Source organism: Rhinichthys klamathensis, unplaced genomic scaffold (genome assembly GCF_029890125.1).
Source record: "Rhinichthys klamathensis goyatoka isolate OS25496 unplaced genomic scaffold, OSU_Roscu_1.1 h1tg000781l_1, whole genome shotgun sequence".
Taxonomy (NCBI): domain Eukaryota; kingdom Metazoa; phylum Chordata; class Actinopteri; order Cypriniformes; family Leuciscidae; genus Rhinichthys; species Rhinichthys klamathensis.
Window position 1 is genome coordinate 15,945 of NW_026607178.1, and position 27,878 is coordinate 43,822.

The following is a 27,878-nucleotide window of genomic DNA, read 5'->3' on the forward strand; positions in this document are numbered from 1 at the left end:
CGCCTGCCGAGCCTGAGCTTCCCCGCACGCCTGCCGAGCCTGAGCTTCCCCGCACGCCTGCCAAACCTGAGCTTCCCCGCACGCCTGCCGAGCCAGAGCTTCCCCGCACGCCTGCCGAGCCAGAGCTTCCCCGCACGCCTGCCGAGCCAGAGCTTCCCCGCACGCCTGCCGAGCCAGAGCTTCCCCGCACGCCTGCCGAGCCAGAGCTTCCCCGCACGCCTGCCGAGCCAGAGCTTCCCCGCACGCCTGCCGAGCCAGAGCTTCCCCGCACGCCTGCCGAGCCAGAGCTTCCCCGCACGCCTGCCGAGCCAGAGCTTCCCCGCACGCCTGCCGAGCCAGAGCTTCCCCGCACGCCTGCCGAGCCAGAGCTTCCCCGCACGCCTGCCGAGCCAGAGCTTCCCCGCACGCCTGCCGAGCCAGAGCTTCCCCGCACGCCTGCCGAGCCAGAGCTTCCCCGCACGCCTGCCGAGCCAGAGCTTCCCCGCACGCCTGCCGAGCCAGAGCTTCCCCGCACGCCTGCCGAGCCAGAGCTTCCCCGCACGCCTGCCGAGCCAGAGCTTCCCCGCACGCCTGCCGAGCCAGAGCTTCCCCGCACGCCTGCCGAGCCAGAGCTTCCCCGCACGCCTGCCGAGCCAGAGCTTCCCCGCACGCCTGCCGAGCCAGAGCTTCCCCGCACGCCTGCCGAGCCAGAGCTTCCCCGCACGCCTGCCGAGCCAGAGCTTCCCCGCACGCCTGCCGAGCCAGAGCTTCCCCGCACGCCTGCCGAGCCAGAGCTTCACGTCACCCTGGCCACCTGAAGTGGCTTCTCCACCATGGCCTCCCGAAGTGGCCTCTCCACCCTGGCCACCTGAAGGTGCCTCTCCACCCTGGCCACCTGAAGGTGCCTCTCCACCCTGGCCTCCCGAAGTGGCCTCTCCGCCATGGCCGCCCAAAAGGGATTCTCCGCCATGGCCGCCCGAGGGGTCGTCTCCACCATGGGCGCCTTCCCAGCCTGCTCCGCCCTGGAGGCTTCCTGCTCTGGGTAGGCCACGCCCTTGTCAGCCTCCAGGGCGCCCGCCCCCCCACCCCTATTGAAGTTATACGGCGCGAGGATGCGCCTTTTTGGAGGGGGCGTTATGTTACATGTGTGTCCTGAGTTTCCCCCCGTCTCTGTGTATTTGGTTTAATCCTGTGTCACTTTTCCCGCTCCTCGTTAGTTCTCAGTTCCTTCACCTGTCTACCTGTCATTATCAGTTCATTTGCCCCAGCTGTGTCTTGTTCTCATTATCCGTTCTAAGTGTATTTATACCCTGTGTTCTCCCTCACTCCTTGTCGGTTCTCGTTTATGTAACGTTTGTATTTGGTGTGGTTAGTGTTTCCTGGATTCCTGGTTTGAGTTATATTAGTAAAGATTATTGAATTTGATCTGCTGACTGCTGCCTCTCCTTCAACCTGCACCACACCCGTAACAATGCCAGACTAATATAAATAATATACCGATTTTATTTTTCTGACATTCTGAAAGGGAAATGACTTAGATGCCCATAATTGGGCAAAAACGTATAGGCTACATGCAGAACAGCCCTTTCCCCCTTTTCTTTTCTTTCTTTTTGTGTGTGGAATTTTATTGACAATATGTCATGACAATAGTTAGCTGTTTTGGCTTGTTTTTTTTATCTGTGTTACATTTTTATTCCAAGGATCATTAGAGAATGTGTTCATAGAACTGCCAATGATCCTCAGGAACACTGACAAAAAAATGCTGTGATTTCCTTTGAAGCCATTTTCACCCAATAATTACAAAGAAATACCAAGTAACACACTGAATTTAACATAAAATTGTAAAGTCTGAAATAGTATTTTCTTGTAAAACATAATAATCTTCCAATAATCTTTGTTTTATTTTTACATTGTACACTACTTCTACGTTTTAACCAAAAATAATGATGTTGAATAATAATAATAATGATTTTTTTTTTAAAGTCCATGGACATGTTATGCATGAACAACCCATTTATCCCATAATGGCTACATTCCCAATTTGTGCAGAGCAGGGTGATATTGGCAGTGGATTTGGAGTAGAATTAGAAAAACCGCAGTATTACTGGAAGAGATTACTCAGACAGTCAAGGACAGTGTTGGGAAAGCTACAATGTATCTAAATGAAGCTTAGTAAAGCTACAAGCTACTTATAATTCAAAGAAGCTAAGCCACAGTCAATCTGCAATTGTGAGTCAAAATTTACAAGCAGAGCATTTTGTTCATTGTCTAACCATTTGAATTTCCCCCATCTTGCCAATACATTCTTTAATAAAGATGTACATGAATATAATACATGTAAATATAATATAAAACCAAGTTGAACATGCAGTGTCGTGGCATTGACCATCAGAATCTGCTTGGTTTGAAAGTGACTTGTGTGAGTGGCGCTTTATACTTCTCTACACTATGACAATAGACAATGGACCTTTTGCTCTCAAAATTGAGTGCACCTTAAAACATTTCCTCTGATATTTCTGCTACAAGTACTGTTTGTTTAAAAAAATAAATAATAGAAACTCATAATTTACTGTGATTTATTTGATTCCACAAGAATGTATTTGATTGGTCTGTACAAGACAATAGGAAACGGGTGTGCCGTCACATTACATTACTAAAAAATCATAGGCCTAGCCTTGCCTTGTTTTTAAAAAAAATAATAAAATAGTATAGGCTATAAAATACATTTCAGAGAAAGTTTTTCTCAATCTTTTCCACAGGCCAAATATTATTTTTAATTGCTTTATATTTTTAATGGAAACAGATAGGCCTTATTGTGCATTATTGCTCATTATTTGCGCTAAAATATTTTCTCAGACCATGAGTTCTGCTATTATCATGCGCTAAGTAGTTCTCCTATAGTTCTCTAAGTAGTAGAATCCTCGCTATAGTTAAAATGCAGCATGCCACAGGAAAAGTGTTATAAATATTTGTATTTATTAGAATAACAAAAATGTTCTAGCTTCGCCTCCGCACGCTTCCGCCGCCGTGGCGTTTCGACACATATTTACCACTGAAACATGGCTTTCGAATGGAGATTTAACTCTTTCGGAGTTGTTACCACAGTTATATATATACCATATATATATTTTTGGTTGGGGGGTTGGCTTCAATGTTTAAAGACTGCTTTCAATGTCGGACTATACAAAGAACCACATACAACAGCTTCGAACTGCAGTTGCTTTTGCCTGACTCTAACACTCCACTAGCTGTTGCTGTGGTCTATCGGCCTCCAAAGCTACATAAAGATTTTCTAACGGATTGTGACGATTTCTTGGGGGGTATTATCCCCAATTTTGATAGATTTTGAATTATTGGTGATTTTAATATTCACATATGCTGCCCCCAAAACTCATCCGCTAACTTTTGACTTAGTGCAGCTGGTTACAAGACCTACACACATACAGGGTCACACTGAATCAAGAGTCTTGATCTTATATTGTCCCATGGACTCTTGTTGGGTGACATTGAGATATGCGACAATAGTTTTTCTGACCATAATCCTATTATCTTCAATATGCTACTATCGATGAATACTATAAATCCCCATAAAACTGTGGTGCGGAGGATCACCGCTGCTACCTCTGCTACTTTCTCTGCAGTGTTTGAGGAGTTTTCCCATTATCCTGATCTTGTTTCACCAGAGGTCAGCCAGGACAAATTGCTATATAATTTTAATTCTGTTTGCAATACAATTTTAGATGATGTCGCTCCACTGAGGACTAAACAACAAAAGTCAACCCCCGAGCCATGGGTGAATAATACCACTCGGACACTGAGTCAGCCCTGTAGAAGGGTCGAGAGGAAATGGAAAAAGGACAAACTACAGATCTCTTATGAGATGCTTAAGGACTCCGTTTTTAAGTATCAGAATGCGGTGAGAGTGGCCAAATCAGATTATTTTTCTACTCTTAGATAAGAATCACAATAATCCTATCCTTTTCACTATTATTAATGCTGTACTGTACTAATCCTGGTTGTGTGTACCTATCAGACAGAGTCAGTGGCTATGTGTGAGCGGTTCTGCCCATTTTTTATAGATAAGATATCTGGACACAGATCAGAACGACACAAACAGGTAAAGTAAATGGATATTTATTCAAAGCACTCAGGAACAGACACGGCAGGTGAGTTGATGATTGGAAGACAGGTTTGAATAATGAATGAGATGTTTGTATATGACTGAGTCTATTATCTGATGCAGGTTTGAGGATATCGGGCTGGGCAGAAGACGGATGACAAGCTGAAGACAGATGGACTGGAGTTGCAGATGGAGAGTCAGACAGTCAATGGCGTAACGACGAGACCAGACAGTGAACTGAGGGAACTGTGGTGTTTTATGGTGCTGGTGATGAGTTCAGATTGCAGGCAGGTGACGATTTTCTTGGGGGGAGCTATGGGCTCAGGGACAGGCTCAGGGACAGGTTCGGGAACAGAAGGCTCAGGCTCAGGAACAGAAGGCTCAGGCTCGGGAACAGAAGGCTCAGGCTCGGGGACAGAAGGCTGGAGCTCATGCTCGGCAGGGTTGACGTGGAGCGCAGGCTCGGCAAGGCTGACCTGATCAGGCTTGACGTGAAGATCAGGCCGAACAGGCATGACGTGAAGATCAGGCTGAACAGGCATGACGTGAAGATCAGGCCGAACAGGCATGACGTGAAGATCAGGCCGAACAGGCATGACGTGAAGATCAGGCCGAACAGGCATGACGTGAAGATCAGGCCAAACAGGCATGACGTGAAGATCAGGCTGAACAGGCATGACGTGAAGATCAGGCTGGACAGGCATGACATGAAGAGACTCGGGAGTGGGTGTGGCGGCCACCATTCTGGCCAATCACACTGACATGATCGGTGGTTCTGACACGCTGGACATCAGGCCTGGACACCCAGAGATCGATCCGGTGATAGGCCTAATGGCTGGCATGACGTGAAGATCAGACTGGTCAGGCATGATGTGAAGATCGACGTGAAGATCAGGCTGGTCAGGCACGACGGGAAGATCGGGATGGTCAGGCGAGACGTGAAGATCGGGCTGGTCAGGCGTGACGTGAAGATCGGGCTGGTCAGGCGTGACATGAGGATCGGGCTGGTCAGGCTCGACGTGAAGATCGGGCTGGTCAGACGTGACGTGAGGATCGGGCTGGTCAGGCTCGACGTGAAGATCGGGCTGGTCAGGCATGACGTGAGGATCGGGCTGGTCAGGCGTGACGTGAAGATCGGGCTGGTCAGGATTGACGTGAAGATCGGGCTGGTCAGGCGTGACGTGAAGATCGGGCTGGTCAGGCGTGACGTGAAGATCGGGCTGGTCAGGCGTGACGTGAGGATCGGGCTGGTCAGGCGTGACGTGAAGATCGGGCTGGTCAGGATTGACGTGAAGATCGGGCTGGTCAGGCTCGACGTGAAGATCGGGATGGTCAGGCGTGACGTGAAGATCGGGATGGTCAGGCTCGACGTGAAGATCGGGGTGGTCAGGCTCGACGTGAAGATCGGGATGGTCAGGCGTGACGTGAAGATCGGGATGGTCAGGCGTGACGTGAAGATCGGGATGGTCAGGCTCGACGTGAAGATCGGGATGGTCAGGCTCGACGTGAAGATCGGGATGGTCAGGCTCGACGTGAAGATCGGGGTGGTCAGGCGTGACGTGAAGTTCGGGCTGGTCAGGATTGACATGAAGATCGGGCTGGTCAGGCGTGACGTGAGGATCGGGCTGGTCAGGCGTGACGTGAAGATCGGGCTGGTCAGGCTCGACGTGAAGATCGGGATGGTCAGGCGTGACGTGAGGATCGGGCTGGTCTGGCTCGACGTGAAGATCGGGCTGGTCAGGTGTGACGTGAAGATCGGGCTGGTCAGGCGTGACGTGAAGATGGTGAGGCTTGGCGGGACGAGACTCTGGACGGGACAAGGGTGACTGTGGTTGAGCGGTAGTGGTGTCCTCATCCGCTCTGCCAACGATGAACGAGGACCCATCCATCCAGAGCGCAAAGTTGATATAACTTTCAAGGTCCCATACAGGGTTTCCGCGCGGCATGTTTAAGCGGATCTGATCATCCAGCCCGCACCAAAATCCCTCCATAAGGGTGAGGTCACTGCAACTGGCTCGGTGACTGATGGTGACGAACTCAGGGACGTATTCCTCCAGGTTTCTACCACTCTGGAAAATAAAAACTGTTGTACCTTCCATCATCCTACTCTTCCATCATCCTACTGCCATTCAAAGGGCCAACATTTATTGAGGCAATTTCCAAGCTACTAATCTTTAAGGTCTGGTCTTCTGTCACAGATCAGAACGACACAAACAGGTAAAGTAAATGGATATTTATTCAAAGCACTCAGGTGAGTTGATGATTGGAAGACAGTTTGTATGTGCACAGATACATATGTTTGTATATGACTGAGTCTCTTATCTGATGCAGGTTTGAGGATATCGGGCTGGGCAGAAGACGGATGACAAGCTGAAGACAGATGGACTAGAGTTGCAGACGGGAGTTTCATGGACAAGTAAGGTAAGTAATGGTAAGTTACACGAAGCAGGTAAGATAGATAGCAGGCTGTAGAGATCCTGATGGAGAGTCAGGCAGTCAATGGCGTAACGACGAGACCAGACAGTGAACTGAGGGAACTGTGTTGTTTTATGGTGCTGGTGATAATAATAATAATAATTCATTACATTTATATAGCGCTTTTCTAGGCACTCAAAGCGCTTCACATGGAAGGGGGAATCTCCTCAACCACCACCAGTGTGCAGCACCCACTTGGATGATGCGACGGCAGCCATAGTGCGGCAGAACGCTCACATGAGTGATGAGTGCAGATTGCAGGCAGGTGACGATGACAATATGACTGGTGATAGAGTTGTCCTGTTTTTTTTATGTTCTGTATTTTTTATCCGTGTCTTTGTTGTTGTTTTTATTCTGTTATTGTTTTTTTACTCCGTACAGCACATTGGTCAACGGCAGTTGTGTTTAATTGTGCTTTATAAATAAATTGAATTGAATTGACTTCTCGGTAATGATTTCATGTAATTTAAATGCTCCATTAATGAGAATAGCATATTTAATCTAAACGTGTATATCAGATGTAAAACATAGTTTAAATCATTATTTTATTTATTTAAACTGTTATAGTGAACATGCACTGTATTTATGATTAGGACTCATAATGAAGATTTAAACTGGTTTTCCATCATCTGCCACCAGTCCCTCAGGTCACCATCGGTGTCGCCATATTGCTCCGTCTCCAAAATGTTTGTACGCATGGGTCAGAGTTTGCATGCAGGTGCGCAAATTTTCCGGACATGTGTTCGAAGTGGCGTACGCCTCTTTCAGGGCCTGTTTTGTGTGTACGCACCGGTTATAAATGAGGCCCCTGGTGTTATCGAAGAGGTGGTCCTTTCCTTATATGTGGCTACTGCTGCACCTCCTTCCTGCGACACACACCACAGTCATGCTCTTCTCAAGCAAAACTGACCTGGTGTAACTGGTCCCAAACCAGCACATGAATGTGTACGGTGTATGTAACACAGTTGGAAAATGATACTGCCACAGGCCTGACTTCCAGCCCCATTCCACAACACCTGTCCAACTCTCTCAGATGGGACGGCAGGGATGCCCATTTGCTCATTTATCACATCTGATTTACAGCAGATCACCAATCTTGCTGATTGCTGCAGTCATTTTAGGGCACAATATTATCTTTCTGCCTGAGTTCTCCTCTGATAGCAGCCAGGAGGGACCAGATAGTATCTGGCGTGTCCTGTCCAGGGCACGGGTGGCACAATCCCTCCTGGCACAAGAGCTTGCTGGGATGTGGCCAGTTGACATAGAGGCTTCACTCAGAACCATTCTAACTTAGCCAGGCAAATATTTTTCCAGGCTTGTGAGCAGAGCGGCGTTAACACTATTCAGACCCCAGTGTTTGAGACTGAATGAGTGAAGGGTGATTAAATAGGTTTTTTGTTTGAATGAGCCAAAGGGGAAGAGGGCAGCAAAAAACAATTTACCTCATAACTGGAGACAGATCAGCGGCTGACATAAGGTTTATGGATGGGCCATAAATACAGGGCCAAAGTAGAACATGCAGCAGATCCGCTATCAACTCCAGCTGCTTCGCTGAGATACTATGGACATTTCTATTTATCATCCCTGGTACCGCCGACCCTTGTTCCCAGGCTTCTTCCCTTCTTCCCATCGAACTTATGACCAGTATTTCGGAGAGCGCCTACCTGTCAGCGACCTATTTTCACCTTTCTACACCATGCTTTACTATCGTCCTTATTTCTGGCGCTTTCCAAACTGGTGGGAGAGTGGCATGTCAGACGTGAGTTAAACTGCTGATGTTGCTACAAATTAGCCATTACCCAAATAGCTAATACTTTACTTTTTTCCTTTACTTTTTACTTTTTTAAAGATTCAATTCGTTATCCTTAACAATAAACACTTTTAACAGCAATTTTTACAATACTATTTTTATACCTTAACATTGTTAATTCATGTTAGTTCATAATAATGTTAATCTATACGACTAATGTTAAACACTACTGTTCAAAGGTTTAGGGTCAGTAAGATTTTTTTATTTTAAAAGAAAGAAATTAATGGACACCTTAACTTGATAAAAAAAAAAAGTAACAGTAAAGACAAAAAACAATATTTCAAACATGCTGTTCTAATGTATCAAATACATACTGTAAAATGCTTTACAGTTTCCACAAAATCATTAAGCAGCACCAACATTTTCAACATTGATAATAATAAGAAATGTTTCTCAAGCAGCATATTAGAATGATTTCTGAAGGATCATGTGACACTGAAGACTGGAGTAATGATGCTGGAAATTCACCTTTGCATCACAGGAATAAGTTACATTCTAAAATATATTAACATAGAAACCTGTTATTTTAAATTGTAAAAATATTTTACAATATTACTGTTTTTACTGTATTTTCGATGAAATAAATGTGGTCTTGTAAGTATATATCATGTCTATGTAAATAAATATAAGTCTTGGTGAGTATATAGACTCTCAAACCCTGAAAAGTCGTACCGAGCTCAAACTATTGATGTTAGTTTACCTATAATTAACAATTAGATTATTAGATTAACAACTGCTGTAAAAGTATTGCTTTTGTTATAGTTCATGATGATGCATTGATTAATGTTAACAAAATGAATCTCATTGTAAAGAGTTTCCCCTAAATTCTTGAGATTAACAGAATGTTCTTTCGTTTTTTAGTGTCAATTACTAAAAAGTGTCTATTGCATCTGTTTTTTTTTGTGTGTGTTAAAAACATCTTACAAGTAAGGAAACTTTGCCAGTCACATTATTAGAGTTATAAAGTTTGCAGGTTTTCAGCCTTTTGCAGTATTCAGTTTGCCATTTTCCCTTACACAGGTGAGAATGGACAGAGATCGCTTTGTAATCAGCCTGGATGTGAAGCACTTCTCTCCAGACGAACTGACTGACAAGCTCAATGATGATTTTATTGAGATTCATGGGAAACACGATGAACGGCAGGTAACAAAACAAGTATTTAAACTCACCTTCATTTTAATAACCATTCTGAACTTGGCAGTTCTGGATGAATTAAGATGGGTATTTTGCTAGCATAAATGATGTTCATTGTATTGTGTTATACAATGAACATCATTCAATGTATAACACCATATTCCACAGGCAACATGTGAAGAACTTTCTCACTTTTATTTCATGATCACACTCACAGGACGTTTTTGGGAAGGAAAGGAAAGACCAAAGACTTTTAACACCTTTTTAAACTTTTAAACAACATCCAATGTTTGTCTTGACAAACATTTCCTTTTCTTATTAAAATGTCAAAAAGTTTGGGGTTGGAAAGACGTTTAAATGTTTTTGAAAGACATCTCTTCTGCTCACCAATGCTGCATTTATTTGATCGAAAATACAGTAAAAACAGTAACATGAGAAATATTATTACAATTTAAAATAACTGTTTTCTATTTCAATATATTTATATAATAGGTTTTAATGTTTATATTTATATATTTTAAAATATATTATAATTTAATAATTTTATTACTTCAGTCTTCAGTGTCACATGATTGAACAGAAATAATTATAATATGCTGATTTACTGCTTAAGAAACATTATTATTATCAATGTTGAAAACAGTTAAAACAATGTGTAGAAATTATGATCCATCAATTAAAATATTTTTTTTGATGAATAGAATGTTCAAAAGAACCACATTTATTTGGAACAGAAATAATTTGTAACAACATTATAAATGTATTTACTGTCACGTTTGATCAATTTATTGTGTCCTTCTCTAAATTAAAATTTTGAATGTCAATTCTAGTTTTTGTTTGCTACCTCAACTTAAAGTCGATTCAACTTTATTTTCAGTGACGTGTTATTGTGCAATGACTGATTTACATCACTTCGAAGAAACTGTTTAATGAGTATGGCATTGTGGCAAATGAGTTTTACCGGAAGTTTAAAGGTGCCCCAGAATGGGGTTATTTTATTATTTTATAATGTTTCCTGGGTTGCCCTTATAATGTTAGTATTTTTTTAGATCAAAAATAGTCATAATTTAGAAATAAAAGGCATTTTTCCTAGCCTGATATTAGCCTCTGATTTGAACGCTCTGTTTGAAGCTTGGGGCAATCACTGCTGTGATTGGCTGACATGCTTGCATTACATATGAAATAGCAAGCATTACATGTGAAACTCTCTCGAATACTTAGTTTTACTACAGCTATTATACGTTTTTACTATTACAGCTATCGAGATTAACGAATCGTGAGATGTTTTTAAAGTATTTAGATCTATTCCCATCACCTAAAATGTTGCCGTGATGAGCATTGAGCAATCAGATGACAGTCTGTTGATCGCGAGAACGAAGATCTTATCATTTGCAAAGCAGTTTCTGCGATTCTCTCTATTGCTTTCACCAATGCAAACACGATGATGTACATACAGTAAGAGCTTCGTTGTGCAGTGTAACGTGCGTCATTGATTTCATAACGAGAGTTGTCCAGATAAACTCGCGCTGTGTGAAAAAATTGTTCTTTGATCGCTTTCTGTATATAATTTATTCACAATTTAAATACGTTTTTTTTTCATCCTACTAAAAGAAACGATGTGAAGTTGATTTTAGTCACTGGCTTGACTTGATGCATAAACAGTATTGAACGATTTTGAGAGAAAGATTACCTGTCTGAACTTGAACAATTAGCAGGGGTGTAGTAGGCCTACCAAATTTTGGGCCCTGGGTACAAACCATCTTGCTGGGGCCCCCGCGGCGGACTTTTTGACTTGAGCGCGGCAACTTCTAAGTGCCCCCCCCCTGCCTCGGGCCCTGGGTATTCGGTACCCCTTTTCCCCCCGCTACCACGCCCCTGACAATTAGGCTACACATCAGAAATTGTTGCTTGGTAGCTCGATCTATATTTTCAGACGTTCATCGAGGGCGAGGCCAGCTCTGTATTGGCCCAAGTTGAGGAAACAGTCGTCGGTGAAATGTTACACAACTTTGGGAAGTTGTGTCGGCGCATTTCCAGAGAAAATAAAATTAAGCCATTGTTTCTTCAGAGGCTCGGATGAAGGAACTAAAGAATACTTTTGTGTTCATGTGTACATCCAAACACTGAGCAACTGCTGCTTCGGCTGCGCAGTTCCGTCTGTCATTGAACATGGGCTGGCATATGCAAATGTTTGGAGGCGTAGTCCTACATATTAATGATCCAGACTGTTGCGTCACAGTCGGTGTTATGTGGAGCAGAGCCGTTGTGGAGATTCACCTTTCAAAAACGAGATTTAAATAAGGAGAAAACAATGGTGTTTGAGACTCACTGTATGTCATGTCCATGTACTGAACTCTTGTTATTTAACTATGCCAAAATAAATTCAATTTCACATTCTAGGGCACCATTAAGATCCCAGCCGGTCCCATCTGCATATATCGCCACGTGCAGGAGGACATCAGCTGTGAAGAGAAGCCACCAGCACAGAAGTAAACCCGTCGATAGCTGCACCTCTGCCTCTCTTCTCCAAACAAACCCAGCAGCTTCACCACGACTGAGAGAACCATCTGTATTACAACAGGCATAAGATCAAATGCTTTAATGCAACACATAGAACCAAAACAAAGTTATAAAACCAAAAACATATTTGTCCATAGTCAACAATACAATGTAAGGCGAAACGCGCAGTAGGTCAGTGCTTTAGGCCTGTAAATGCAGGTTGTTGTAGGAGTTGGGTTTGGTTTGTTATATTTATGGCCTACAGTTGGACGTTGTATGTAATTACGTGGCTGACTTGGATGATGATTGTAACTTTGGCTTTGAGAGGAAGCAGAACTGAAATGGGATGTTGTGCAGCATCTGAATTCAATAAATCCCCAGGTCAAAATACGGATGAATGCTGGTATAAATGAGCTCATCTGTGATATCTCAGCATATGTTGAGCATCTGAATGTAAAGTTTGCTGCACTTATGAATCTGTTTGATACTGGGGCCTAAACTAACTTATTAATCACTGCAGTGTCAGACTGTATAGACATCTATGTGAGACAGCAAATGTGCCTTATTTACCTCAGTGGTGTAAAAGATGCCATGGATCACATTTGATTGTCAAATGTGGTGTAATTAAAAAAACAAAAACAACAACAACAACAACAAACAAAAAAAAACCACACATCCTGAGTTTGGATTACTGATGAGAGGGGTGTAGTTATTGACATAATTCCCCTTTAGTCCACTGTCATTCCCAATGTGCTTTATATTTTATTTTCCATACCTTAAAGTGACGTGATACAACTAACAACTGTGACTGTGGCAGTAGAATTAATTTCAGCATTAAAAAAATGAAAAAAGGTTGTTTCTTTTTTCTGCACAACTTATAAAGGGGCCTCATGATAACTTACAAATATAAGAGTAAATAAGATTTCAAATAAGCTAATACACCCCCTCAACAACGTTTTTTTTGTTGGTTTTTTGTTGAAGAACCAGAGTTCCCAAAATCCACACAAGGACACATTAAAGCAAGGTGCAACTATAGATTTTAACTGAAAATGAAGGTATTGAAATAGAAGATAGAAAGTACATAAATTAGACAGAGAGAGGTGTTAATAATAAATAATAATAATAAAATAAAAAATATATAATACAGTGAGGATGAATTTATCTATATACAAATATAAAGTGTATCTTTTTTTCATGGGTAGCCTATAAACAGTGGACCATTTCCCACCTGTTGTATCGAAGAATAAAATATTCACTTCAGAAAAAAATAATTTGACAATAAGATGTGAATTCCACATACTCTAGGCTTATACCTTTTTTTAAAAGTTTAGGGTTGTTGTTTCTTAATTTTTTTTTGAAGAACTCTCTTATGCTCACCAAAGCTGTATGTGAAATATTATTACAATTTAATATAGCCTAACTTTTCTATTTTAATATATTTTAAAATATAATTTATTCGTGATGGCAAAGCTGAATTTTCAGCATCATTAGGCCTACAGTCACATGATGCTTCAGAAATGATAATCTAATATGATGATATTAAGAAACATTTCTTATTATTATCAATGTTGATAAAAGTTGTTCGGGCTGCTTAATATTTTTGTGGAAACTGTATTATTTTCATGAGCAGTAGCTGTTCTCCGCCGTTAGATGTCGCCATCTCTCCTGCATCAACACTCCTCTGCTTCTGACACGGCGCAACTTTTTCCGGTTGGACTCTGGAGACGTGGCTCTGTTTCTTCAATATTACGAGTCAAGCTATATGCTACTGTTAAAACAGAGCATTAGTCAACATATTTGACATTTTCTGCTTTTGAAACAGCTGGACAGACAGTGTCCGTGACCGAGTCCGCTGAAGGATCCTCGTGTGAAAGGAAACAGAAATGGTATGACTGGTTTGTTTTGTGCATTTAGCATGATGGGGCTAGCAGCTAGCGATGTAGCTCATCTCTCACACAGTCTGAAACTCTTTTCGTTTTTTAGTGTCAATTACTAAAATGTGTCGATTCCATCTGTTTTTTGGTGTTAAAACATCTTACAAGTAAGGAAACTTTGCTAGGTTTTGATATCTGATACAGCTAACTTAGCCAGCTAAAGGTTAGCCAGCTAACTATTGCCTTCAGAATTAAGTACAGTTTAAGTAATCAACGAAAGTAAATAGCTGTCATTGTTTAAATGATAAAATATTGATATAATAAATTGCTAACGTTATATTTTGTATTGTTTTATCATTTAGATAATAAATGTCTATGCAGATAACAGGTTGTAGCTAACTGACTTTGACAATCCAAATGTTGACTTAATATAAATGACCTATGGATCATGAAACATAAAAAAACATAAATAATTATATATTATTATATATAAATGCAGACAAATTAAATGTTGTATATATGGCAGACCTTTATTATCTTTATTAGCATTAAGAAAAATATTATTTTTAGTCATGTTAACTGTATCATGTCAACCAATGCAGATAATTTTAATGCTTTTTCCTATCTTATAGCTGATATGCAGCATCGTTTTTTTATTTAGTTTTATTTCTGGTGTTTGACAATCGAAAATCACTATAATAAAACGTTGCTTGCATTTCTGTGTAATATTATTTATTCACAATTAATTATGCAAATCTAATTGATTGGTTGCAAATATATGTTGTCTTTGTTTTGTCCCATGTCTTACTGCACACAACTTTACATATTTCTCTCATTTAAGGACTTTAGTATTATATACTATTATAGTATTTAATCATATTTGGAATTAACTTATTATATAAAATAAAAGCTTTTGTTTTTGTGACTTTTTTATGTGCCTTTAACATTTCTATTTAGCTTTTTTCCAGGTTTAGTGATTTTAGTTCTTTAGATTAAACTTGTTTTATTTCAGTTAGTTTCCGAGGCAATATTTCTACAACATTTTTGTTTATGCTCAAGTTGTTCATCTAATATTAATATTTTATATCAGCTAATTTCAATTAATATTTTTTTTTATTGATTTGGCATTTTAATAGCATGTAATAAATGTTTACACACACACAAATTAAGTCTCTATACTATTGAGTGCATGCCATTTATCTGTAGGCCCAATACTGAAGAATAATCAATTTAGTAGAGAAATTGGTCTATTCCATACATTGAACTTAACTTACAAGTCAAAACTTTGATCACTTCATCTTAAATGTTTTGATGCTCCATTTGTGTCATTTTAGTATTTTCACTAGTAATGCAAGTTGATCATTTCTGAAATGTTGTGCTGCAGTCTTAATTTCTGAAATCAGTAATCATCATAATGGTCAAAAATCCCAGTTTTCTTTTTAATTGTCCTTTGCCCGATTAAGTTTTGCATGTCCATGAAATCTTTGCAGGTGCTCTTGGCAGCGGCGGTTTGCACTAAGGCAGGAAAAGCCATAGTGTCACGACAGTTCGTAGAGATGACGCGAACCCGCGTCGAGGGCCTTCTGGCTGCCTTTCCCAAACTGATGAATACAGGCAAGCAGCACACTTTTGTGGAAACAGACAGCGTGCGCTACGTCTACCAGCCCCTGGAGAAGCTCTACATGGTTCTGATCACTACAAAAAACAGTAACATCCTGGAGGACTTGGAGACGCTAAGGCTTTTCTCCCGAGTGGTAAAGCTTGCTTTTTTTTTACTCTCCCAATTATTGCTCTTCTTTGATGTATCTTGAATAAGTGATGGGTTTCCATATTTTTTCAGATCCCTGAATATTGCAGAGTATTGGAGGAAAGCGAGATCTCTGAGCACTGTTTTGATCTCATATTTGCATTTGATGAGATTGTGGCTCTGGGCTACCGGGAGAACGTTAACCTGGCCCAGATTCGCACTTTTACTGAGATGGATTCTCATGAAGAGAAAGTCTTCAGGGCTGTCAGAGAGGTCTGATATTTGATGAAACATCCATGGAAAAATTACTCTCCGTTTTAAGTTGAAATCAAACACTAACTCTAATTTTCTGGGTTTCTCTCAATTCTCCACTTCAACAGACCCAAGAAAGAGAAGCAAAGGCCGAGATGAAACGCAAGTCCAAAGAGCTGCAGCGAGCAAGACAAGATGCTGAACGTGCTGGGAGGAAATCGCCTGGCTTCGGAGGTTTTGGAAATTCAGGAATGAGCAGCTTCACATCAGCCACCATCATCACGGATACAATAGAGCCAGAGAAGCCCAAAGTGTCTCCTGCTACAGTCAGGTATGAGCTTTAACTGTGGGCCATGATACATGGAAATATATAAGTGTACAGAAGTTAATCTGCCCTGTTCTTCCTGTAGGCCAAGTGGTTCAGGCAAAGCACTGAAGCTGGGTGTCAAGGGGAAAGAGGTGGATAACTTTGTGGACAAACTTAAGTCAGAAGGAGAAAATATTGTCACATCCAGTGCAGGGAGGAAGGCATCAGAGGCATCTAAAGTCCTTCAACCTCCAGTGAATATAGAGAGGTATTGCTTACTGAGTTTATTTCAGTATTTGACACATTCTACTCCCTATATTGTTATGCACACTACCGTTCAAAAGTTTGCAGTCGGTAAGATTCTTTTTTATAAATGCTTTTTTAAAATTAAGTTCATTTGAGTAAATTAAATCAAAAGTGAAAGTAAAGACATTTATAATGTTACAAATTAAGTTTTTTTTTTTTACTTTGGTCATCAAAAAATCCTGAAAAATGTATCACGGTTTTTACAAAAATATTCAGCAGCACAGCTGTTTTTAACATTAATAATAAAAATAATCAGCATATTATAGTGATTTCTGAAGGATCATGTGACACTGAAGACTGGAGTAATGATGGTGAAAATTCAGCTTTGCCATCATAGGAATAAATTTCATTTTAAAATATATTAAACTACAAAACAGTGATTTTAAATTATAATAGTATTTCACAATATTACTGTATTTTTAAATCGAATAAATGCAACCTTGGTGAGCATAAGAGTCTCCTTTCAAAAACATTTATTTAAATCATTAAAATCTTATCAACCCCAAACTTTTGCACAGTAGTGTATTTTAGGATTTTATTTTCAGCTTATGTCTGTTGTTAATGGCAGTTTATGTGTTTCCCAGTGTACATCTGAGGGTGGAAGAGAAGATGTCTCTGACCTGTGGTCGGGATGGTGGACTGCAGAACATGGAGGTTCTGGGCATGATCACTCTGAGAGTCACAGATGAGAAAAATGGCCGCATTTCTATACTCCTCAACAACAATGACAAGAAAGGAGCACAACTACAGGTGTGTGAGACACAACACAGCATGTCATGTTCTCAGCATATATTTTGAAGGGGGAGTTGTGGATTTTAGAAAGGACACTGTTCTCTCACTCAGTTTTCCCACTGATTTAGATCTTCAAAAATCTTTTGTCTTGACGGTGAGACGGTATTGTTTCATTTATCCTCCAGACTCACCCTCATGTTGATAAAAAGCTGTTCACCACTGAGTCCCTGCTTGGTCTGAAAAACCAGGATAAGTCCTTCCCTCTCAACAGTGATTTGGGGGTGCTGAAATGGAGGATACAGAGCACAGATGAGTCCCTCATTCCTTTAACTAGTGAGTCTTTTTTTCCATACTCAAGGATTTTGAATGGCAGCACTTTCATTTCAACATATCAATCATGCATGCATCCCATGTTGTCCTCTCAGTTAACTGTTGGCCATCAGAAAGTGGAAGTGGCTGTGACGTCAACATTGAGTATGAACTTCAGGACGAGGGACTCGAACTCAATGATGTTATCATTACTATTCCTGTGCCGTAAGTGCATTATGAATCATTCAATCAAGATATTTTCTGTTTCCCCTTTTAATATTGTTATATATGTTTTTATTTTTATTGTGTAAACATTTAATTATGCACCAATGTATCAACCAATAATTTGCAGATAAAAGCAATGTTTTCACTATTGGCCAGTGGCCGATTGTTTAAAAACAGCCGATGATCAGGGCCAATCTAAAGTGGGCAGAAAAACGTGTCAGACTGCAACTGATACTGTGTGTGAAGAAAATGTATCTTGTGTTGAATTTAAGACTGTCGAAGTAAACGTGACAATAACACATTAAAAAATAGCGAAGTTAAAGGAGAACTCCGGCGCAAAATGAACCTTTGGTCTAATTACACATTGTTACCTAGTCAACCGTTCTCTGAGATTTGTTTTCATGATTATCGAATGTAAAGAGTTTTATCTCTAAAAACTGTTTAGCCTATAACGCTAGTATATAGGGCATAGAGTAATGGCAAATAAACTAGGCTCAAAATAGCCCCACACTAACACGGTAGCGTAATGAGGGTCCCTACCTTCAAACCGAAGCATTGAGAACTTTGTAAGTGTACAGACAGTTTAATAAGAAGATACTTTATACATACAGTCCACTTCGCGCATACAGGCTGGAGCCATCTTTGAAAAACAGTCTCGACAAGTCAAACTACGAACGCCGATCCAAGTGCCGATCTAAGTCTCTCTTTTTAAAATTATTTTTATTTATTTATTTTCTGTGTTGCGTTCAGTGCTTCTCTTATGCGCTCAGTGCTTTCTTCCGGAAACAACGGACCATATGAGATTCCAAGACACAGTTCAGCTCACTTGGATCGGCGTTCGTAGTTCTACTGATCGAGACTGTTTTTCAAAGATGTCTCCTGCCTGTATACGCGAAGTGGACTGTCTTTATAAAGTATCTTCTTATTAAACTGTCTGGACTCTGACAAAGTTCTCAATGCTTCGGTTTGCATGTAGGGACCCTCATTACGCTACCGTGTTAGTGTGGGGCTATTTTGAGCCTTGTTAGTGGTATTAACTAGCGATTTCTTTACCATTACTCTATGCCCTATATACTAGCGTTATAGGCTAAACAGGTTTTAGAGATAATACTCTTTACATTCGATAATCATGAAAACAAATCTCAGAGAACGGTTGACTAGGTAACAATGTGTAATTAGACCAAAGGTTCATTTTGCGCCGGAGTTCTCCTTTAAAGCAGGCTATATTTGACCCTATGGTAAATTCAAGCCAGGGTTGCCAGGTCCGCGTTTTTTCCCTATTACATTATTTGTAGCACGCCTCCCAAGGGGGCGATATGACCAAATTCTTCTTTCACGATATGAGATGTATATCACGATTTAGTTATTTTATCTAATTTCTTTTATTAAAAGTAAGAAAAAAGAAGCAAATTACAAACATATTTCATCTCTCTAAAGTGTAAATAGTGCTATATATTTACATACCACCGTGATATCCACGATATAGCAAAATCTTTAACGATAGACATTTTATACCATGGTAACAATATATATCGTCATACCGCCAAGCCTAATGCCTTCTATCCAATAATCACCAAGTGCTTTGTGCTCTTGAAACAAAGTCTCAGCTTTCAAATTCTTTCCATTTTATCACAAAATTCGAAAGTTTTGACGCTCTTAAATGTGACAAGACAGATCGCTGTAGCGCCTCAGTTCAAGCGGCAGTGTGGCACGTGAGTCTTTTCTTCCACTTTAATAGGAGTCATAGCACGGAAAAACATGCAAAAAATATCAACAGGTACAACTTACCAAAATGTATCATGTCTCATGTAATCGCTCAATCTGTGTTTCAACCGCAGAAAGAAGTCACTAGAACAGTTTGTGAACAATGTCACTTAATGTTGCATTTGTCTCAGTAAAGTTATTCCGATGTTTACAGTTGATTAGTTAGCTAGAGAGGAGGTTGTTTACTGTTAATCATATATGTATGTTTGAACAAATTTGTCATATGAACAATCAGATATCACTATCGGCGGAGAAATTTAGTATTGGCGTATCTCTTTATTTATTGATTAAAACTATGCATAATAATAAAATAATTTTATAATTTTTTTAATTAAATTATTTTAGACTGATTTAGGATGTCCACTTTGTAAAAGTATTTCATTATATCTACCATAAACTCTGGCTCCTGCGATTATGCAGGCCAGGTGTTGGTGCTCCTGTGGTCGGTGATCTGGATGGGCAGTATAACCATGACAGCAGGAAAAACTTCTTGGAATGGTCACTGCCCGTTATCGATGAGAAGAACAAGAGTGGTAGCCTGGAGTTCAGTATAGACGGAAAACCCAACGACTTCTTCCCAATCAACGTTTCTTTTGTCTCCAAGCGTAACTTTTGCGACATTCAGGCAAGTTATGCTGGTTTATCTATGAAACAATGCAACAAAAATTAGTCCTAGTGAGAAGGGAAATGACTACATATCGATTGTTTCCACAGGTGGCCAAGGTGACATACGTAGAAGGAGGCAGTCCAGTCAAATTCTCCTTAGAGACATCATTTGTAGTGGATAAGTATGAGATCCTGTAAATGTTTCCTGGATGAGGATCGTTTTAACCTGCCAGCCAGCTTAACGGATCAGAGAGCGTGCTGTACGTTAACAGAGCGCTCAAAACATTCTCTGACATGGGCTGCAGTACCTCTGTGTTTGTTTGTCTTAAAGGAAAATAATCTACTTTTATATAAACTGGACTTTCAGCTGCTCAGTACTAAGTGCAGTCAGACATGCCTGCCAGGAAAGACAAAAGAGAGTAAAATACAGCACTGCACCTGAAGACATCAAGGGAAGATCAGTGTCATCCTACAGCAGATGTATTATAAGTCCATATGAACCCTCCTGGCCCTTCAAAGAAATAGAATGAAATTGGAAAATGATATACTTGTCGCATAGGTTTTGTATAGAATTGCGATTATAATTGACTTTTCTTTTTTCAAACCACGTGATCTGCCCGTTAGCAATATGGATTTATTTTTAATTATCAAGGTTTTCTAATATGGAAACAGACCTAATATTGTAAGACCCCAACAAATATGTGGGTGATGATCAGATCAGCTGTGCTTGTGCAATTAGAACTGACACTGCATTAAATGTGCATACTCCAAATTCACACAATTCATCTCTTTAAAATGGCATTGATTTAACTGTCTACATCAACACAAAGCGCAAACGCTATTTGCCTTTTAGTATCTTCCCTTTTTTTTTGTTCTATTTATGTAATCATTAGTTTGAATATTAATCTTAAATAGGAAGATTTTTCATTCTCGGTTGTTTTGTAAGTAATGTTACACATAATCTGTTTAAATCTTTCAGGCTTTTTATTCATTGCTGCATTTATTTGGCTAAACAGGAAAATATATTCTCCCTGGCTTCCCAGATGTTATTAAGAACGGATTTATTTTTTTGTATTTCCATAATGTAAAATACATTTATCAGCGCACACTCAAAGATGATTACGGAACGCCACGGGGAGGGTTACGACATTCCATTCTGCTGTAAGATACTCATGAATACCTTTAATCAATAATAAAATCAAATTTAAATTAAAGTGTATTTTCTGAGCTCTTCCTGCCTCAATATGTGTTTTTACCTAAGATTTTGAATACTGTGGATGGTATGTGTATTGGTGGTTCATGCTAAGACAGGCTTCACTATTGCTTATGCTTAGAGTTAGGCTTTGTTTAAATCCCTAACCCTTTGTATGAAATTTAAATCAACCCGCACCAGACATGAATTATGCCTCAAATCATGTGACTAGTTGAGTAGTGGTGTGTTTAAGCACCTAGAACACCCCAGCAACCGAATAGCAACAAACAATTGTTTTGGTGTAAGATTTGTGAGTATTATTTGTAATGATAAATTGACTGCCCTGCCCTTGTTTGGTGGACTTCATTAGCTAGTGTACTGGGAGTTTGTTCTGGATTATACAAGCATGTGAGGAATCTCAGAGACAAGGCAATGGTATTCAGACTTGATAATGCATTAGGTATGCTTGAGTAGAGGAGATTCCTGCCAATGAATCACTTCCTCAGCCAATTACTAAGAGAAATCATTTGCTCTGACATGGCTTTTTGAAATACTTGACTCTGACTAATATTTTTGTATAATGATGCTAAACTGTATATTTTACTTTGTGCTTTGAGAGACTTAAAACTTCATAGATATGTAGTCATTGAGCCCCTAAAGTGACACGATGATGGACAAAAATATGAGATGGGAGGAACATTTTTATGTCAAAGCTTTTGCGTTCTCTCACAAATATTTTGCGTTCTCCAGAGAAACTTGAGTTTATTTGCATTCCACCGTGAAAATTTGTTCGCTCGCAAAACGTTAAAGTTCTTCGCGAGTGAATGCAGAGTTTCTCGGGGTAACGCAAAAGTTTTGAGAGCAAATTCAAAGTTTCTCTGGGGAACGCAAAATATTTGTGAGAGAAGTAGGGCTGTCAAATCGCATAATAGCATCTAACATAAAAGTTTGTGTTTATATAATGGTTGTGTGTATATATATATATATTTATATATATATATATGTGTGTGTGTGTATTATAAAAACACAAACTTTTATGTTAGATGCGATTAATCGATTTGACAGCCCTAGATAGAACACTAAAGCATTGACAAACAATTTTTCCTCCCATCTCATATTTTTTCCATCACCATGTCCCTTTAAATAATTTCAATGTAATCTTTTATGTCCATTTATTTATTTTTCAGGTAATTGTGTATTGAGAGGGATGATGAGCAGTCAAACTAAAAACTGAAATAAAAATCAAGCTAACTAGAAAACAGTCTAATAAAAATGAGAAAACAAAAATATAAATGTATTTAAAAAAAATGAAACTGAAACTGAAAAAAAAAAAAAAAACAATTAAATTATATAAATAATACTAGAATAGCATTGGTTGTGACAGCATTTAAACCATTGATATTGTTTAATTTAGACAAAATAGTTGAGAATTTTTCTATTGCCTGTTTATTGGTATATTTATTGGTCAAAACTTTGCAACAACAGACTTTGAATATCGGTGCATCCCTATGATAGCGCCAGGTTAACTGTTCTTTGTCGCTTTTATAATCCTCTGTTTAAATGTATAACTTTATACAATCTTTCCTTGTTGACTATCATAAATTTGTCTCTCTGCATATTTTACTAAGTCAAGTCATGGTCACTGACCACAGCTTAAGTCCGTGAAATATGTGACCCATATCTACAGGGGATGACCTGAATGTGAAACACAGTCTTATCTGGTAGAATCTGCCTCTATGTTTGATGTTGACTCTAATCCACGAGGAACGTTTAGGGCAGGGCTGAGAAAGCAGATTTAACATCTGATTTGTGGGTTTGATGAAGGGTGTAGGTTCAAAGAATAGAGATCATATCTGTGCTGACCTAATTTCCTATATGATTGCTCGCAATGGAGGGAAAAAAAATGAGGTGAAGTCTGGGGGGAGTGATGCATGGACAGTGATCGTGACGGAGGGGGAAGTAAAGATTGATGTAAACAGACTCTCACACTGTTACAGTCAAATCAGTAGATGACCATATGGTTTCCTTGAGAGGAGAAGAGGGGGTGTATCCCTGTTTGGGGTTGAGAAAAAAAGAGGAGGGGTGTTAATGACCACTATCCCGGTCATAAAAGAGGGCGGGTCTTTATTTCGGATGAATGAACAAACAGATAAGTAGTGAGCCAGGCTTTGTTAAAGGGTCACATGAAAGAGTGAGAGGGGGCAGAGGGACTAGCATGGGCTAAGAACTTACATGGTCACATGGGATTTTGCTATCAATCTTGAGATTCATTAAAAACTTTATTTTAATTATTTACGAAGGATTAAGTTTTTGGAGTTAATGATTTATGAGTTTTCTGGGGGGTCGGTGATTTGTCTCGCTCTGAAATAGGCCATTCTTCCAGGTTGGCTAATATGGAATACGACATGTGCTGAGCGTTCAGGATCCCAACAGACAGCAGTAAAGCCTCCACCATCCAGGATTCTAATATGTTGCTCAAGAAGGTCCGATTTCAGGTTAGTTCCATTCGATTTCTGAAACCTAGTCACAAACTCTTAACAGTGATGTCAATAACCGGACACGTGCTTTTAGGTTTATGTATGATGTGTTGTGTGAATCTGAATGCATGGTTTCTGTTTTCTAGGTCTAGTTAAAAGTATGGTTTCCTCAATTTCTAGCATCTTTAAATATTTATATATTTGGAATTTCAGACAGGATAATGGAGAGATGTGATTTGTCTATATATATATATATATATATATATACTGTATATATCCTTTCATCAAAGTTTATACATTAATTTGAAAAAAATACCCGTTCTTGTCTTAGGACAACTTTGATTAACTTTTTTGATCCATTTCAAATATATATGTATATAAGTGTATTTGCATTTTATGTAATAATTTAATATACATCAATATATTACAAATTATACATAAAAAATTAACTAATGTATACTTGTATATAACTTATTATTACTACATTAATTAACACTTTATTTTAAGGTGAAGTAGTTATACTACATATACAACGTAATAACATTAAATGCATAATATTTGCATAATTACAAGTAACTAACCCTAAACCAAACCCTAACTCTACAGTAAGTACATGTAATTATTATTACTCTGTACTTATTTGAGTAAGCACTAAAATAAAGTGTAACCTTACATTATCATTCTAATTAAGAGCATAATTTGTCACTATTCACAATAGTGAAGTCAGTATGTGTCTTCTGCGCGCTGAACATACTTTAAAAGCCAGAAGCTGATTTACAGGTTTTAGGGCCTTAAGGTGCTGACTAAATAATCCCATTCTTACAGAGGCCACCTCAGGGATGTTTTCCCGCAGTAAAAGTGAGAGCGAGAGTTAAAATCTTCCACACCTGTCATAAGACCCTCCAGCTGCCCTGCTTTTCTTTCACTGTGGTGACAAGCCTTTGAGCTGGACCTTTAACATGTGAAACACAGGAGGAAATTAGATGCATTCTGAGTGAGCATGAGGAATTTCCTAGGAAGAACCAGAACAAACAGCAGTCTTGCTGTCCTAGGAGTTGGGTGCTTCTGTTACAGGTTTATTTGACACTTATATGTTATGTAAGGATAGGGGGAAGAGTAAAGTTGGCCACATTTAAGCTGTATTTAAAATTTTAGGATAGGCTAATTAGTTACTTTCTAGATTATTTACATTAAGATTGCCGTATGGATTTGATAAGAGATAAGTTGTAGCTACTTACCTGGTCCATTTATTGGTATTGTCTTTTATAGAAGTGGTGATCAGTCACTAGATGGCACTGTTGTCATGCTGTATTTGCTGGCACAGTTTGCATATAGCCTAGCTTTTGATTGTGAAAATTTGTATTTTGAATCGTTCAATCATCTAGGGCAGTGTCTCATATTATTTTACTAATTAAAAACAAACTAAGTCTTAAAGGGAAATTGCTCAAAATGAGTCTCACAGATGTTTATTATTGAACTCAATAGGCCTAAAATCGCTCTAAGCGAAGTTGTTTGTCTGCATAACAGTCAATCTCTTGCAAATTTTCGTGTTCTTATCAAACACAAGCAACTTAACCTGCTGATGTGTCAATTGTGAAGATCTTTTTAGTTCGGTATTTTTCTTGGTAGCTACATTAGCAATTTCATTCAGTGACTTTCAAAAGGCTTACCTTTTCTGTCAAATTTCTTTCCAAGCAGTTAGCTAACCGCCAAGACATTTGAAAACTTAAGTTTTTGTAACTGACAAAATAACTAGCCTACTCGTGTGTTTTTCCAATGTAGCCTAGCCTACTATCTGACACGGACACTATTGCCTACCATTGTGATATTATCTGTGAGCATCTTTTTTTAATCTTACTTTCGTGTTTATTGAAATGTTTGCAGATGCAACATTTACTTTAAGAAAAAGAAAAAAAAACTTGACATTTGGTTAATTCAAGCCTTAATTAACCCCCTCCTCCTCTTCTTCCTCCTCCTCGTCCTCCTCACAAGTTCACTTTCACAGTAAGTTCAAATAAATAGTGTTTCCCCAGGGACCTTATTGCATGATACCACATATAATATTTCTTAATTTGTATGGTGCTGTTGTAGATAAGCCTAAAAGCCAATTTAGTACACCACATAAGAAAAAATGAATCTGGATAAATCATAATTATGACATAAAAGTAAAACATATAATATACTAAGTCATAAATACATCATGACTTGCATCATTATGACTGGGCTATATTTAATTCTTTTTATGTCATAATTTCAACTTTTTATCTCATAATTATAATTAGAAAACCATAAAGAATTATGAAAGCATAAATAATAAATGATAATATTGAATAATAACAATTTTATTATAATAAATACATTTTATTTATATTGCGCTTTTCTCAAACCCAAAGCGCATAGGAGAATTTAAAATGATACATAAAAATAGTTAATAAAAAAAAATATGGCAGGAGAAGCGGCAGCCTAACATGCGCCAGCGTCCTCTCCAAAACCGGAAGTGAACGTATGTCTGAGCATTATATGGCGGGAATGGGTTAATTGGGATGCAGATAAGCACAAGACACAAATTGAAAAGTCATTTTGAAGAACTCTTCAGAAGTTCAGAGTAAATTCAGATGACACCACAAAACCCATACATTTGAATTACTTAATCTTCATCCAAAGTGACAAATAAACAAGTGAGACGAAAACCAACCCTTTTTTAAAGCATTTTTCATAATCCTCAAACATCAAGCTCTTTTTGGCTGGCTTAGAGCCAGCAGACCACTTCAAAACACTCGACGTGCCCCTCCTATTGGAAAGGGGATAAATTATGCTGTGAATCGAAACAGAGAAAGGAAAAGAGTCGAGCTTACAAATACAAACCGGTGAGAAATAGAGCGCACTCAGTTAGAGACATCAGCTGGAATGTGTCCTATTGGAGAGAAGCACCAGATCCTACAAGAGCATGCTTTTCTTTGGTGTAGTGCCAGTAAGAGTCAGGACTGACACAGGACTATACAAACAGTGACAAAAGCGGGACTGACCTCAGGTCTCCAGTGCTCTGGCACCTTCCCAAGAAACCCTCAGAAAGAGGAACAGCATTGTGGACGGATGCCACTGTCTTTTTGTGCACCTTCTGCAGAAAAGTGAGTTTCAGCCTTTCCTGAAATGGACTTATTTCTGCAGCAGGGGTCTCTGCAAGGTTAGTGAACAAGTGAGAAGTTCTTTGACTGAAAGAATGAGTGCTTTGTGTCAGGCTAGGAGTGGTTGACAGAACAGGAAGGCAGAACGAGTGAGAGGGGAAAGAGGGACAGTCACTGAGGGAGACGACTTTTGTCCCGTGCTGGGAAGGAGAATCTGCTGTGTGTCTGTGATGTTTGTGTTCGAACGTGTGCCAGGAAGAACCTCACAGCCCTCTACTATCCTCAAGACTCTATCCATCTTCATAATGTCTTGTCCATGAGGAACCATGTGTTTGCCTACTGAGGGTCTTGTTTCATAGGCTGCCAGAAAGTTCTTACAGGTAAGGTCTCCTGTACGGCTTATCAGAAACTTCACAGACTGTTTAAAAAAGTTGACTTGGTGGATGACAGCTTTATAACTGCTCAAGTGCAATTATTTTGTTTATTTTTGATTGTTTTGAATTTCAAAATGTGTCTGTTGTTGGATATTAAGAACTTGTGTAACACAATCTACTTTTTCAAGATATTAAAAATATTGAATCTCATGAAACCTGTCAATAACATAAAGTCCAATTTCTCCACAGTCAAAAGGAAAAATAAATAAATAATATATAAATTAAAAAAATTTTTTTAAAGAAGCTGACATTTTTAGGGCTGTTAAGAGTTTTTTTTATTATGCAAATTTATCTCATTTTTATTAAAATTTTTCCTTCAATTTTCATCAAATACTAATTCTTTTTTATTTTACTTTGGAGCTTTTTTGTTGTTATTTTCATTATTCTTAGTGGAAATTTTAATATCTTACATTTTTTTACTGTATTGCAATAAGAGATACTGTAATGCAATGTTTTTTTAATTACTAAAGACATTGAACTAAAGACAGCAAATACTAACATTAAGTATTAA

General features: G+C 39.1%; 3 protein-coding genes across 4 annotated transcripts in view; all 3 read left to right on the top strand.

Moving 5' to 3' along the window:
• Positions 1-7,578: 7,578 nt before the first annotated feature.
• On the top strand, positions 7,579-12,011 carry cryaba (crystallin, alpha B, a). Its single transcript, XM_056243199.1, has 3 exons — positions 7,579-8,333; positions 9,405-9,527; positions 11,919-12,011. The coding sequence occupies exons 1-3, from the start codon at positions 8,136-8,138 to the stop codon at positions 12,009-12,011; spliced, it is 414 nt and encodes a 137-aa protein (XP_056099174.1). The 5' UTR covers positions 7,579-8,135.
• Positions 12,012-13,692: 1,681 nt separating this feature from the next.
• arcn1b (archain 1b) lies at positions 13,693-21,353 on the top strand. Its single transcript, XM_056243144.1, has 10 exons — positions 13,693-13,903; positions 15,382-15,645; positions 15,732-15,911; positions 16,019-16,221; positions 16,301-16,465; positions 17,088-17,253; positions 17,421-17,568; positions 17,661-17,769; positions 19,954-20,158; positions 20,248-21,353. The coding sequence occupies exons 1-10, from the start codon at positions 13,901-13,903 to the stop codon at positions 20,335-20,337; spliced, it is 1,533 nt and encodes a 510-aa protein (XP_056099119.1). The 5' UTR covers positions 13,693-13,900; the 3' UTR covers positions 20,338-21,353.
• Positions 21,354-23,566: 2,213 nt separating this feature from the next.
• The window catches only part of phldb1b (pleckstrin homology-like domain, family B, member 1b), an 83,574-nt gene continuing 79,262 nt past the window's right edge, over positions 23,567-27,878 (top strand). The window contains exon 1 of one of the 2 annotated variants that reach the window (XM_056243217.1): positions 23,567-23,826. In XM_056243217.1, coding sequence (XP_056099192.1) covers positions 23,800-23,826 — 27 coding nt within the window. In that variant the 5' untranslated portion in view covers positions 23,567-23,799. Of the gene's footprint in view, positions 23,827-27,206; positions 27,314-27,878 lie in introns of those variants that run through there. The other variant, XM_056243222.1, reaches the window with a different exon arrangement.